At 39.0% G+C, this 11,856-nt stretch overlaps 1 protein-coding gene across 1 annotated transcript in view; it reads left to right on the plus strand.

Annotated features, from left to right (window-relative positions):
- Positions 1–11,856, plus strand: part of RECQL (RecQ like helicase) — a 33,352-nt gene that overhangs the window by 20,181 nt on the left and 1,315 nt on the right. Inside the window, exons 7-14 of the mRNA XM_027129453.1 lie at positions 4,678–4,844; positions 5,766–5,847; positions 6,904–7,052; positions 7,141–7,258; positions 8,030–8,168; positions 9,885–9,976; positions 11,054–11,273; positions 11,610–11,739. Of these exons, the coding sequence (XP_026985254.1) occupies positions 4,678–4,844; positions 5,766–5,847; positions 6,904–7,052; positions 7,141–7,258; positions 8,030–8,168; positions 9,885–9,976; positions 11,054–11,273; positions 11,610–11,739 (1,097 nt within the window). The remainder of the gene's footprint in view (positions 1–4,677; positions 4,845–5,765; positions 5,848–6,903; positions 7,053–7,140; positions 7,259–8,029; positions 8,169–9,884; positions 9,977–11,053; positions 11,274–11,609; positions 11,740–11,856) is intronic.

The raw sequence follows: 11,856 nt of genomic DNA on the forward strand, positions 1-11,856 counted from the left end.
TCTTTAGGGTTTTCTATGTATAATATTATGTCATCAGCAAATAGTGAGTTTTACTTCTTTCATTCTGATTTGGATGCCTTCTATTTTGTTTTCTTACCTAATTATTGACTAGGACTTCCAATCTATGTTGAATAAAAGTGGTGAGAAGGAGGCATCCTTGTCTTGTTCCTGACCTTAGAGGAATAGTTTTCAGCTTTTCACCATTGAGTATGATGTTAGCTGTGGGCTTGTCACATATGGCCTTTATTATGGTGAGATATGTCCCCTCTAAACCTACTTTGTTGAGAGTTTTTATCATGAATGCATGTTGAATTTTGCTTTTTCTGCATCTACTGAGATGAGCATGTGATTTTTAGCTTTCATTTTGTTACTGTGGTATATATCACATTGATTGATTTGCAGATATTGAACCATCCTTGCAATCCTGGAATAAATCTCACTTCATCATGGTGTATGATCCTTTTAATGTATTGCTGAATTTAGTTTGTTAATATTTTGTTGAGGATTTTTGTATCTATGTTTGTCATGGATATTGGCCCATAACTTTTCTTGTAGTGTTCTTTCCTGGTTTTGGTATCAGGATAATGCTAGCCTCGTAGAATGAGTTTGGAAGTGTTCCCTTCTCTTCTATGTTTTATAAGAGTTTGAGAAAGACTAGTGTTAATTCTTCTTTAAATTTTTGGTAGAATTCACCAGTATAGCCATCTGGTCCTGGACTTTTGTTTGTTGGGAGGTTTTTGATTACTGATTCAATCTCCTTACTAGTGGTTTTTCTGTTCAGATTTTCTATTTCTTAATGATTTAGTTTTGATAGGTTTTAGTAGGAATTTATCTGTTTCTTCTGAGTTGTCGAATTTGTTGGTATATAATTGTTTACAATAGTGTCTTATAATTGTATTTTCATAGTATCAGTTGTTATGTCTCCTTTTTCATTTCTGATTTTATTTATATGAGTCTTCTCTCTTTTTTCTTGTTGAGTATGGCTAACAAGTTGGTCTATTTTATCTTTTCAAAAAACCAGCGCTTAGTTTCATTGATCTTTTCTATTGTCTTTTTAGTCTGTATTTCTTTTATTCCCATTCTGATCTTTGTTATTTTCTTCCTTCTGCTAACTTTGGGCCTAGTTTGTTCTTCCTATTTTAGTTCCTTGAGGTGTAAAGCTAGGTTGTTTATTTGAGATCTTTCTTGTTTCTTAACATAGATGTTTTTTGCTATGAACTTCCCTCTTAGCACTGCTCTTGCTGCTTCTTTTAAGTTTTGGTATGTTGTATTTCCACTTTCACTTGTCTCAAGACATTGTAAAATTTCTCTTTCTTCATGTGTATCTCAACTAGCGTGACTACAACTAAATGCCTCCCAAAAGGCCTGTTCTTTTTCCTTCTATCTTGTAACTGGGAATCACTATTTGCCCTGTTGCTGTGCGCAATCAAAAACTTTTTTTCTTCCTTGATCAAAAACTTTTGATTTGCTTCCCTTCTCCATGTCTTTCCCTCTTCCTCCCCATTCTCCCAAGCAATTTCCCCTTCAATCTTCCCTATCTTAGAAAATCACTTAATAACCACTCACACATTTACTCAAGCCAAAGTTTTAGCAAATCTGTTTAGTCAGGGTCTAGTCAGAAGACAAAAGCCATACCAGTTATTTGAACACAGAGAATTTACATTACATTATGTAAAGAATTGTTAACTAAGTAAAAAGTGATTATAAGCAGCTAACTGAAAAAAGGAAAAGAAAACTAATGTATCATGGAGGTAAAAGCTAGAAGAAGCAACTACCATCCCTAGGGCTGGGGGAACAGGAAGGAAAGGTTGGGATTGACGCGATTTAGAAACCTAGAGGAGGGGCCTTGTGGAGCTGATGCTCAGACCTATGGGAGGCCCAGCTCCCTGGTGCTGGTGTCTGTGGAGGCAGAGATAGGGTGGACCTGTGATGAAGTCAGTTCTGCAAAGCTTAGAAAACTGCCAGCTGTACTCAGCTGCTGCTAAGTGGTGGATAAACCTTGCTGGGGCGACATTCCCGAGAACACCAGCAAACACACAGGAGGCAAACTGGAAGGAGCAGCACTCTTCTTCCTCCCCCAGCCTTGTACTTTGTGCTTCCAGGGCCAGCTGGCAAAGCAGAGATTCCCCACTCCAGCGCCACAAAGCGGAGTCTAGAAGGGTGGAGTTGGAGCTGAGAACGAGTAACTTCATGGTGGCACATTGTCCCTGACTTATCCTACCTCTGCCGATCCGGTCCACCACCAAGTCCTGTCGCCTCCACCTCTAAGTTGAATCTCAAGCTTGTCCACTTCTCTTTGTCTGTACTGCTATTTCTTAAGTCCAGCTGGGCTCCTTTCCACCAGTCTACTACACTAGCTCCCTGGCTGGTCTCTGTTCCAGTCTTACCCTTTTACAGTTCATCCTTCGCCCAGCAACCAAATCAAATCATGTTACTTCCCTCCCTAAACTACCCAGCAGATTCTCTTTGTACTTAGAATAAAATCTACATTCTTAACTGGGGTCCCTAAGACCATATGTGATCTGTCCCCCGTTTGTCTCTGCCCCATTTCCCCTCACATGTTATACTCCAGCTACAATAAGGTTATCATGATGACCACTTACCATGCCCTGATAATCAGATGCTTATTGGTTTACTCCTTGCATTGTCTGATTTCTTTGCTTGAATTGTAGTTCCGTTTGCATAGCACCTTTGCCCTGTTCTCACTTTATCTCTGGTGCCTAGGTCTCTAGGTGCTTGGCACATAGTTAAAAGTGTTCAACATATGCCAGGTGATGAATGGATGAACCTTGGACTCTTCCCCCACCCTCCCCCCACCATATCCCAATAGTCACTAGGACCTATGGGGTTCCAGTTCATGCATTTCAGTCTTTTCTTTCTGATTTATCCTCAGTGTCATGCCTTATTTCATATTCACTGTTTTTAGTTTTCCAGTCTGTCATTGCCACCTTTTAACTTGTCTCCCTTTCTTCAGCCTTTTGCTTTACTCCAGCCCATCCTTCACACTTCCACCAAAAGACGATTCCTGAAACATAGACTGTGTCCTTTATCTGCTTGAAAAATCACACGACTCCTCATTTCCTATAGGGCAAAGTTCTAGCTCCTTAGAATCAACCAACTGTTCAGTTCATAGTTTTACTTGAACCTGCCTTTTTTTTTTTTTTTTTTTTGCGGTACACGAGCCTCGAACCCACGTCCCCTGCATCGGCAGGCGGACTCTCAACCACTGTGCCACCAGGGAAGCCCCTTGAACCTGCCTTTTTATACTCTTTGGAGTAACAGTATCAGTCAGGGTTTGGGTAGGGAAGCCGAGCTCTTATGAATGTTAAGGGATAAGGGATTTATTTTAGGAAGCAGACCTTGCGCAATTGTGGGAGGAGCTGGGGAAGGAAGGTCTGGAGGGGGAGAGTTGGAGGGTCAGAGAAAAGTCACTGACTAGTCCTGGAGCACTGGTGTGGGAGGACCAACCAGAGCTTGTAGGGAAATCTGCAACTGGCATGGCCATTGCCAGAGGGGCTGCAAGGGGGAGCTTAGCGAAGTCTCTGGTTAGTTTCCTCTGAGTAGCCGTCACCTCCGTGGGTCTGCTGCCAGGCATCTAGGGGGCCGGCGTTGATCAGCGAAGCCTACAGCTGGGAAGAAGAGCTGAAGGAGGAATGGGGAAGAACTGGGACAGGCTGGCATTTGTCCACCATCCTATCCGCCGGGAAGGCCCTTCAGAGTGTAGCAGCTGCTTCTCTCCTGCCTCCCAGGCCTTACACAGGTTCCTCTTCTGGTCCAGCTGTAACTTGGAACCATCCAGGGAATAGAATAGAGTTCCCAGCCGACTGGGGTTGACAGTAGGTCCATCTAGCACAGCACCCTGTGGTCTAGCCCCTCTGAACTGCTTGCTGATACCTGAACCTGCCGAGTGGTTTCATGCCAGTGTGTTTGCCGCATGTGTGCATGCTGCTTCCTCTGCCTGGTGTCTTCTTCTTCCCTTCCTCCCGAACTTCTGCTGGATTCTTCCAGACCCAACTCAGATCTTACCTCCCTTGAAGCTTTCACAACTTCCCAAGCAGTTACTTTCTGTTCCGTTTTCATACGAGTCCTCTACCTTAGCATTGAGCCATCTCTCCCACATTTCTTTTTCACTTTTCTCCAAATAGTTTAAGTACTTAAGGGTGTACTCATAGACAACTTCTCTAGTGACTTAGATGTGTCTAATAAATATGAGGCCAGAATGGCTTTCCTGAAGTGGGTTATATAAAAACCAATGCCCTCACCAAGCGTCTTCTGTTCTGAGTTTGCCACTCTTGGATGATACCTGTGGTAGATGGGTTTCGACTGATGGCCTTTTTATCTCTCGTCAGTTGCCATAGATTCAAACACTATGGCTCCTCCCACTCTGCCTCTCGCATCCACTGTTCAGCAGGTATAGACCAGTGCTCAGCTGATTGGAAATGTTGTGGTATTCCCTGTCGAACACACCTATGGCCAAGAAGTGTTTCTGAAGAACCAGTCAAAAGTAGAGTAAAGCCTGTCTTATCACCAAGGCTAGGCAGCAACCACAGCTTAGATATAGATGGCTGTGGAAGTAAAATTGCAGTCATCTTGATGATCTGCAGCATGTTAGAAGATGTAATTTACTCCTTAAAGGATAGCAAGAGGGCTACTTTGTTTTTTGGGGTTTTTTTCCAGATTATAAGGCCCTTGGTATTTTGAAGCGGCAGTTCCCCAATGCATCGCTAATTGGGCTGACTGCAACTGCGACCAGCCATGTTTTGAAGGATGCTCAGAAAATACTGTGTGTTGAAAAGTGTTTTACTTTTACAGCTTCTTTTAATCGGCCAAATCTCTATTATGAGGTATGTAACTTTTATGTCCATTTATTATTTATTTATTTATTTATTTTGTGGTACGCTTCGAACGCGCAGGCTCAGCGGCCATGGCTCACGGGCCCAGCCGCTCCGCGGCATGTGGGATCTTCCCGGACCGGGGCACGAACCCACATCCCCTGCATCGGCAGGCGGACTCTCAATCACTGCGCCACCACGGAAGCCCTATGTCAATTTATTTTGTGAAGGATTTCAGAAGGTTACTTTTTCATTATGTCTATTTACGTCGCAGTTAATTGTTTAAAAGTTTAAAAAAAATCAAGTGAGTATAAGCAGACTTATTAAAGAATGCTTTCTTCGTATATCTCCTGTGCTATTTAATTCTTTGCTTGGTTAAGTAGAAAACACTGCCTCATTAAATTTGCGTACACGCTTTCTTATGCAAGGATGGAGAGAAAGCATGTATTGATACTAAGGACCCTAATGACATCTCTATAGAAATTATGAAATAATGCAAAAATTAATATACCATTAAATATTTGCTAATACTCCCTATTTAGATTTTATTTGATATACAACCTTGAAAGGTAAATAACCTCACAGCTGTTTTTACTTTCCAGTCCTTTTAAGGATAGACTTAATATTTTTCTGAGCTCTTACTGACTAGTTGTTTCTGCCATGGTTTATGTTTTTACAAAAGTAGCATCAGAAAATTTTAAAAGTCTCTGTCTTTACAAGTTATTCACTGCTTCTGTGCCTCCTCATCTCTGGTAAATTCAAAAATAAGGATCAAGAAGCATCTGGGAGGTGATAGGGTCAGATGGGCGAGTGAAAGAGTAATAGAAAAAAACACCATGCCCAAGAAAGAGCGGCGCCTTGAAAGTTGTAAGTAAACGACCACATGAATGGTACTCATTAATTTACTTTTTAATAAGTTAACTTTTTTTTTAGGTTCGGCAGAAGCCTTCAAACGCTGAAGATTTTATTGAGGATATTGTAAAGCTCATTAATGGAAGATACAAGGGGCAATCAGGTAATATAGACACAAACCAAGCTTGAAGACTGAGAGAGAACTTTCCAAAAGTAGCACGTTATTTACACTAATACACTGAGAAAAAGATTAGCACCAGAAATAGTAATGCATGGCAGAAGAACTTGAAAATATCATGATAAAATTAATTTGCTTGGTGATCTTAGAAATCAGGTGTGGCATTTGCTAATTACACAGATTATAAGAGTCATAAAACTGATTTATTTTTGCTTATTTACACTTAATTGCGTTAAAGAGTGGACCTAATGACATAATGTTAATTATCAACAGCACATATTTAGTAAGTATCCACTGTGTATAAGATTGAAGGTTAACCAGTGATTTTCTAAAGGGATGTAAACTATAGTTCCTTATAGTAAAGGACACATTAAAGAAATAAACAGTACATCCTGAATGAGCTAAGTATAGATGGAGTTGAGAGTGTGTATAACATGTGTTCCAGGATTAATGTAGAGACAAGTGTTACTAAAGCCAAGAGTTGGTATTAAAGTAGCACGTCAAAACTGTTCTGTGGATTTTCAGGAGATATTAATAGGGGCCATGGGTAAAAGGAGTTCCAGGGTCAAATAAGTTTGAGAAAGGCTGCAGCTGTTTATTCCTCCTGCAGAGTCACAGGGTGTATCAGCACCTTAGAAATTCCGACCAGCCCTGCAAACAAAGAGACACATGTGTTTGTCTAACTTTGTTAACCTTCCCAAACTTATTTGCACATGAAACTCTTTTCTCATAGCATGCTTGTTAACATCTTGTGGAGCTGTGGGGCATCAGTTTGAGAAAGACTATGTAGTGGGAGACAAAAGTTGGAGAGAGAACTGAGATAATGGGAACCCAAACTGGTGGCTCCAGGCTTGTTACTGCTCTGGAGCAAGTTGGTGATCAGACCTTGAATTACACTGAAAGATCAGTATGTGTTCAGGGCCTTGGAATTTTTCATAATTCTTATTTTCCCCCATGCATTGTAATTATCAGCCTCTTCAGTGTGAGTTAAAAATTTTCTAGGAATGTACTATATATATCTAATCATTTCTTTTACTACAGGAATAATATATTGCTTTTCTCAGAAAGACTCTGAGCAAGTTACAGTTAGTTTACAGAAACTGGGGATTCCTGCAGGGGCATACCATGCCAATATGGAACCAGAAGATAAGACCAAGGTTCATAGAAGATGGTCAGCTAATGAAATTCAGGTTAAGTAACAGATCTTCAATAGAAGCCTAATTCACCTTTGAATGTATTTTAACTTGACTTAATATGTAAAATGTTAACACATTTTAGGTAGTAGTGGCAACAGTTGCATTTGGTATGGGAATTGATAAACCAGATGTGAGGTTTGTTATTCATCATTCAATGAGTAAATCCATGGAAAATTATTACCAAGAGAGTGGACGTGCAGGTACGTGTAACTCACATCCAGAAATAATTTTTTTTAATGCTTATTTATTTGGCTGCGTCAGGTCTTAGTTGCAGTGTGTGGGCTCTTTCATGGTGCGCAGGCTTCTCTCTAGTTGTGGCACATGGTCTCCAGAGTGCGCAGGCTCAGTAATTGCAGCTCGTGGGCTTAGTTGCCCCACAGCATATGGGATCTTAGTTACCTGACCAGGGATTGAACCCGCATCCCCTGCAATGGAAGGCGGATTCTTAACCACTGGACCACCAGGGAAGTCCCCTAGAAATAATTTTTAAAGAGCTTTAAAAACACTATAAATGATGTTTAATAATACTGTATTTTTAATCTTCTTTATTGGCTAGTATTTTTATAACAAACAATGAAATCTTTTTTGTAGTTTTGTATTTGCCTATGGAGAAATTTTATTTATGTTGTATTGGAGTGTCATGAATTATTTCTTCTCATATTTGCTAAAATAATTTGATGTCCATCTTTGCCTCCTGAGTTTTTAATTAGTGGTTTCAAGTCTATAATTTAAATAACTGGATTACTTATGGACACATTTGTAAGCTATTAAGGCTGATTATTGATAGATCTCTTTAGTCATTTTTTTAAAAATTTGACAGCAGCTGTTACAAATTAACTTTCACAGCTTTGTCTGAAATTTCTAGATATATATTTAGACTACAAAATATTGCCAGCAAATTTTATGTATTATTTTTGCATGTTTGACTTTTTTAAAGTAATTATGCAATCTCAAGATTCTTCCCACTGCAGGTCGAGATGACATGAAAGCAGACTGTATTTTGTATTATGGCTTTGGAGATATATTCAGGATAAGTTCAATGGTGGTGATGGAGAATGTGGGACAACAGAAGCTCTATGAGATGGTGTCATACTGCCAAAACATAAGCAAGTAAGCACGCACCTCTTTGTCACTTTTGTCAATTAAAGACAAGCACAGTATGAAAGCACATGACATTACTTTGAGTCCTTACTCAAGTGAGTAAATACATTAGTGAAACATCAAGTGCAAACCAGTAAAAGCAGATGTCTGAAGGGTGGGAACCAGTACATGAACCTGCAGGATGCCTGAATCTAAGAAAATATATTCTCAGATATAGAGAACAAAGTAGTGGTTACCAGTGGGGAGAGTCGGGGAGGAGCAGTATAGGGGTGGGGGTGTGGGAGGTACTGCAACATGGGGAATATAGCTAATATTTTTTAATAACTGTAAATGGAAAGTAACCTTTAAAAGTTGTATAAAAGTAAAAAAATAAATAGTATCTTAAGTCTAAAAAAAAGAAAAAAGTCATTCTCTGTTTGGGAAGGATAGCTGTTAACTTTTTTCTAAGTGTCTGGTAGAATTCTCCTGTGAAACCATCTAGTCCTGGTCCTTTGTTTCTTGGGAGTTTTAAAATTACTGATTCAATTTCATTACTGGTAATTGGTCTGTTCATATTTTTTATTTCTTCCTCCTTCAGTCTTGGGAGATTGTACATTTCTAGGAATTTGTCCATTTCATCTAGGTTGTTCATTGGCAAATAGTTGTTCATAGTAGTCTCTTTGATCTTTTGTATTTCTGTAGTATTGGTTGTAACTTCTTTTTCATTTCTGATCTTACTGATTTGGGCTCTCTTTTTTTCTTGATGAGTCTGGCTAAAAGTTTATCAATCCTGTTTATCTTTTCACTATACTTAAATAATTAAAAATTATTACTAATAAATGCCAACCATCATCTGTGCCTTCAGCAAATTGAAGTAGTAATTCAGACTACTGATCACAGCTCACCATAACAATAGAATAATATTGGAAAAGTTTGAAACATTGCGAGTGTTATGAAATTGTGACACAGAGACATGAAGTGAGCAAATGCTGTTAGAAAAATGGTGCCAGTGGACTTGCTCAATGCAGGGTTGCCACAAACCTTCAGTTTGTAAAAAACACAGTATCTGCAGAGCACAGTAAAGCAAATTGCAGTAAAACAAGGTATGCCGGTAGTTGTGAAATACTGAATCTCAGACAATTTTTTAAAAGCAATGTCTATTAACAACATATGGAAAATATTATTATACGTGGTGGGCAGAATAATGGTCACCCGAAGATGTCCACATCTGAATCCCTGGAATCTGTGAGTGTGCTACTTTACATGGCAAAAGGGAATTAAGGTTGCAGTCAGCTGATCTTAAAATAGGGAGATAATCCTGAATTATTTAGGTGGACCCACTATAATCACAAGGGTTCTTAAATGTGGAAGGAGGCATAAGATGTCAGAGTGATGTGAAGACTTAACCCACTGTTGTTGGCTTTGAAGATAGAGGAAAGGGGGCCGTGAGCCCAGGAATGCAGGCAGTCTTTAGAGTCTGGAAAGGGCAAGGAAACAGATTCTCCCCAAGAGCCTCCAGGAGAAATCCAACCCTGCTGACACCTTGATTTTAATCCAGTGAGACCCATGTCAGCCTTCTAACCTACAAAAATGTAAGATAGTAAGTTTGTGTTCTTTTAAGCCACCAAGTTTGTGGTTATATTATGGCAGCAATAGGAAATTAATACAGTATATAACTCTGTATTTTAAAATAGGGATTCTTAAAACTGTTAATTATTTGATGATTTGTATCTCTGATGTTTGCAGCTGTCGCCGTGTGTTGATAGCTCAACATTTTGATGAAGCATGGAGCCCAGAAACATGCAACAAAATGTGCGATAATTGCTGTAAAGAGATTTGTGAGTTGTTTCTTAAATCCTTATAGGCTAATATTTATATGCAGGAATACACGAGGGCAATATTAGACACCCAAAATGGATTTAAAAGAATAAGCAAGGTGTGAATAGAATTTCCCAGATTCAAGAGTGACCACACAAAGTTTTGAAACAGAGGCAAAATTAAAAGCCATATGTGTATGCATTTATTTTATGTTGCTACACTGAGGACGTGTTAAATTTTTAAGAAATGAAGGGAAAGGTTTAAAAGCCTTCTGAATAGAAATACTATTTTAAGTAAGAGAACGCTAACCTCTTGTGATAATCTCGGATGCTTTATAGTTACTGATTGGAAAGAGAAATATAGTGTAAAATAGAGACTACAGCGTATCATTTTTGATCCAGATAATGGCTAACCACTCATAAGACACTAATTTAGCAGTGTGTTGGTGCTGTCTTTTCACTTTTTAAAATCCTGTATGTGTATTATTGGAAGAGCTGGACTAACCCGTTCCTCGTTGAGTTCTGATGCCTTGATCAGTGAAGGTCACAATTTTAACTCTGCAGCCAGAGAAAATTGTTTGTGTTTATTAGATTATTTTATACTGCCCAAATTAACAAAAGCCTGATACATAGATCGGAGTGTTAGTATCAGTAATTGGGAGTAACTGTCCACGACATTCTTGTCATGAAACTAGAGTCCCTAGGAAGCCATACCGGTTGTCAGAATATTCTTAATGAACACGCATCAGGTAACATGAAGAACAGACTGACTCGCCTGTGAACATCACTAAGTATTTGTCATAATCATGTTTGGCCGACACTCTTTGGTTCCTAGAGCATACCCAAAGGCCTTCTGATAACCAGATTATTTTCTTTACATCACTTAAATCTCAGTGTCTTACAGAGACTGTAGCTTAATCTAGTGATAAGAGACTTGAGCAGTAGTCCTAGCTCAGAACATAGAAACAAATCAGTGTTTAGGGTGGCTCGCACTGGGTGAAGACTTATTTTTTAAACTAGTCTAACCACTTAGGACGGCCTATCCTTGCCCTAATTTTGAAATCCCATTCACCTGTAACCATGCCTCTTTCATTACAGCATCTGAAAGAAAGAACATAACAGCGTACTGCAGGGATCTAATCAAGATCCTGAAGCAGGCAGAGGAACTGAAAGAAAAGCTCACTCCACTGAAACTGATCGACTCTTGGATGGGAAAGGGTGCAGCGAAATTGAGAGTAGCAGGTGTTGCTCCACCCGCGCTTCCTCGTGAAGACCTGGAGAAAATTATTGCGCACTTTCTTATACGGCAGTATCTCAAGTATATACAAACCCACTTCTTGCCCTTTCATGTTGTCTTTATGATTCCCATTTTTATAACTGCAGCAGAACAAATGGTTTTGTGGTTGTTTCATAAGAACTTTTAAACGCTATGCAAAATTTACCTAGTAAACAAATTCAAACTTTGATTACTGTATGTCAAAAAAGCACAAAACTAAAATACTTTCTATAAAGATAAACTACATTTTTATACTAAAAAGTTTTATATTTCATATCAATGTTACTTAAAATTATTGCACTTATTTTTTTTTTTATAAATTTCAGTTTGTTGTCTGCAATTTGTCGAAACCTGATCATTGGCCTTTATCTTCTGCAGAGAAGACTACAGCTTTACAGCTTATGCTACCATCTCATATCTGAAAATAGGACCTAAAGCTAATCTTCTGAACAATGAGGAACATGTTATTACAATGCAAGTAAAGAAGCCCATGCAGAGCTGTTTCAGGGTAGTTATTAATTTTTAGTTTTTATATATTTGAAAAAGACATTAAAGCCTATGGGATGCTTTTCTTTAACTAGTACTCTCCTGGGTCCAGTGGAGCATAAGAAGAGATTAAGTCAGT

The sequence above is a fragment of the Aethalodelphis obliquidens genome, unplaced genomic scaffold (genome assembly GCF_003676395.1).
Source record: "Aethalodelphis obliquidens isolate GAN/ISIS:26980383/991018 unplaced genomic scaffold, ASM367639v1 scaffold36, whole genome shotgun sequence".
NCBI lineage: Eukaryota > Metazoa > Chordata > Mammalia > Artiodactyla > Delphinidae > Aethalodelphis > Aethalodelphis obliquidens.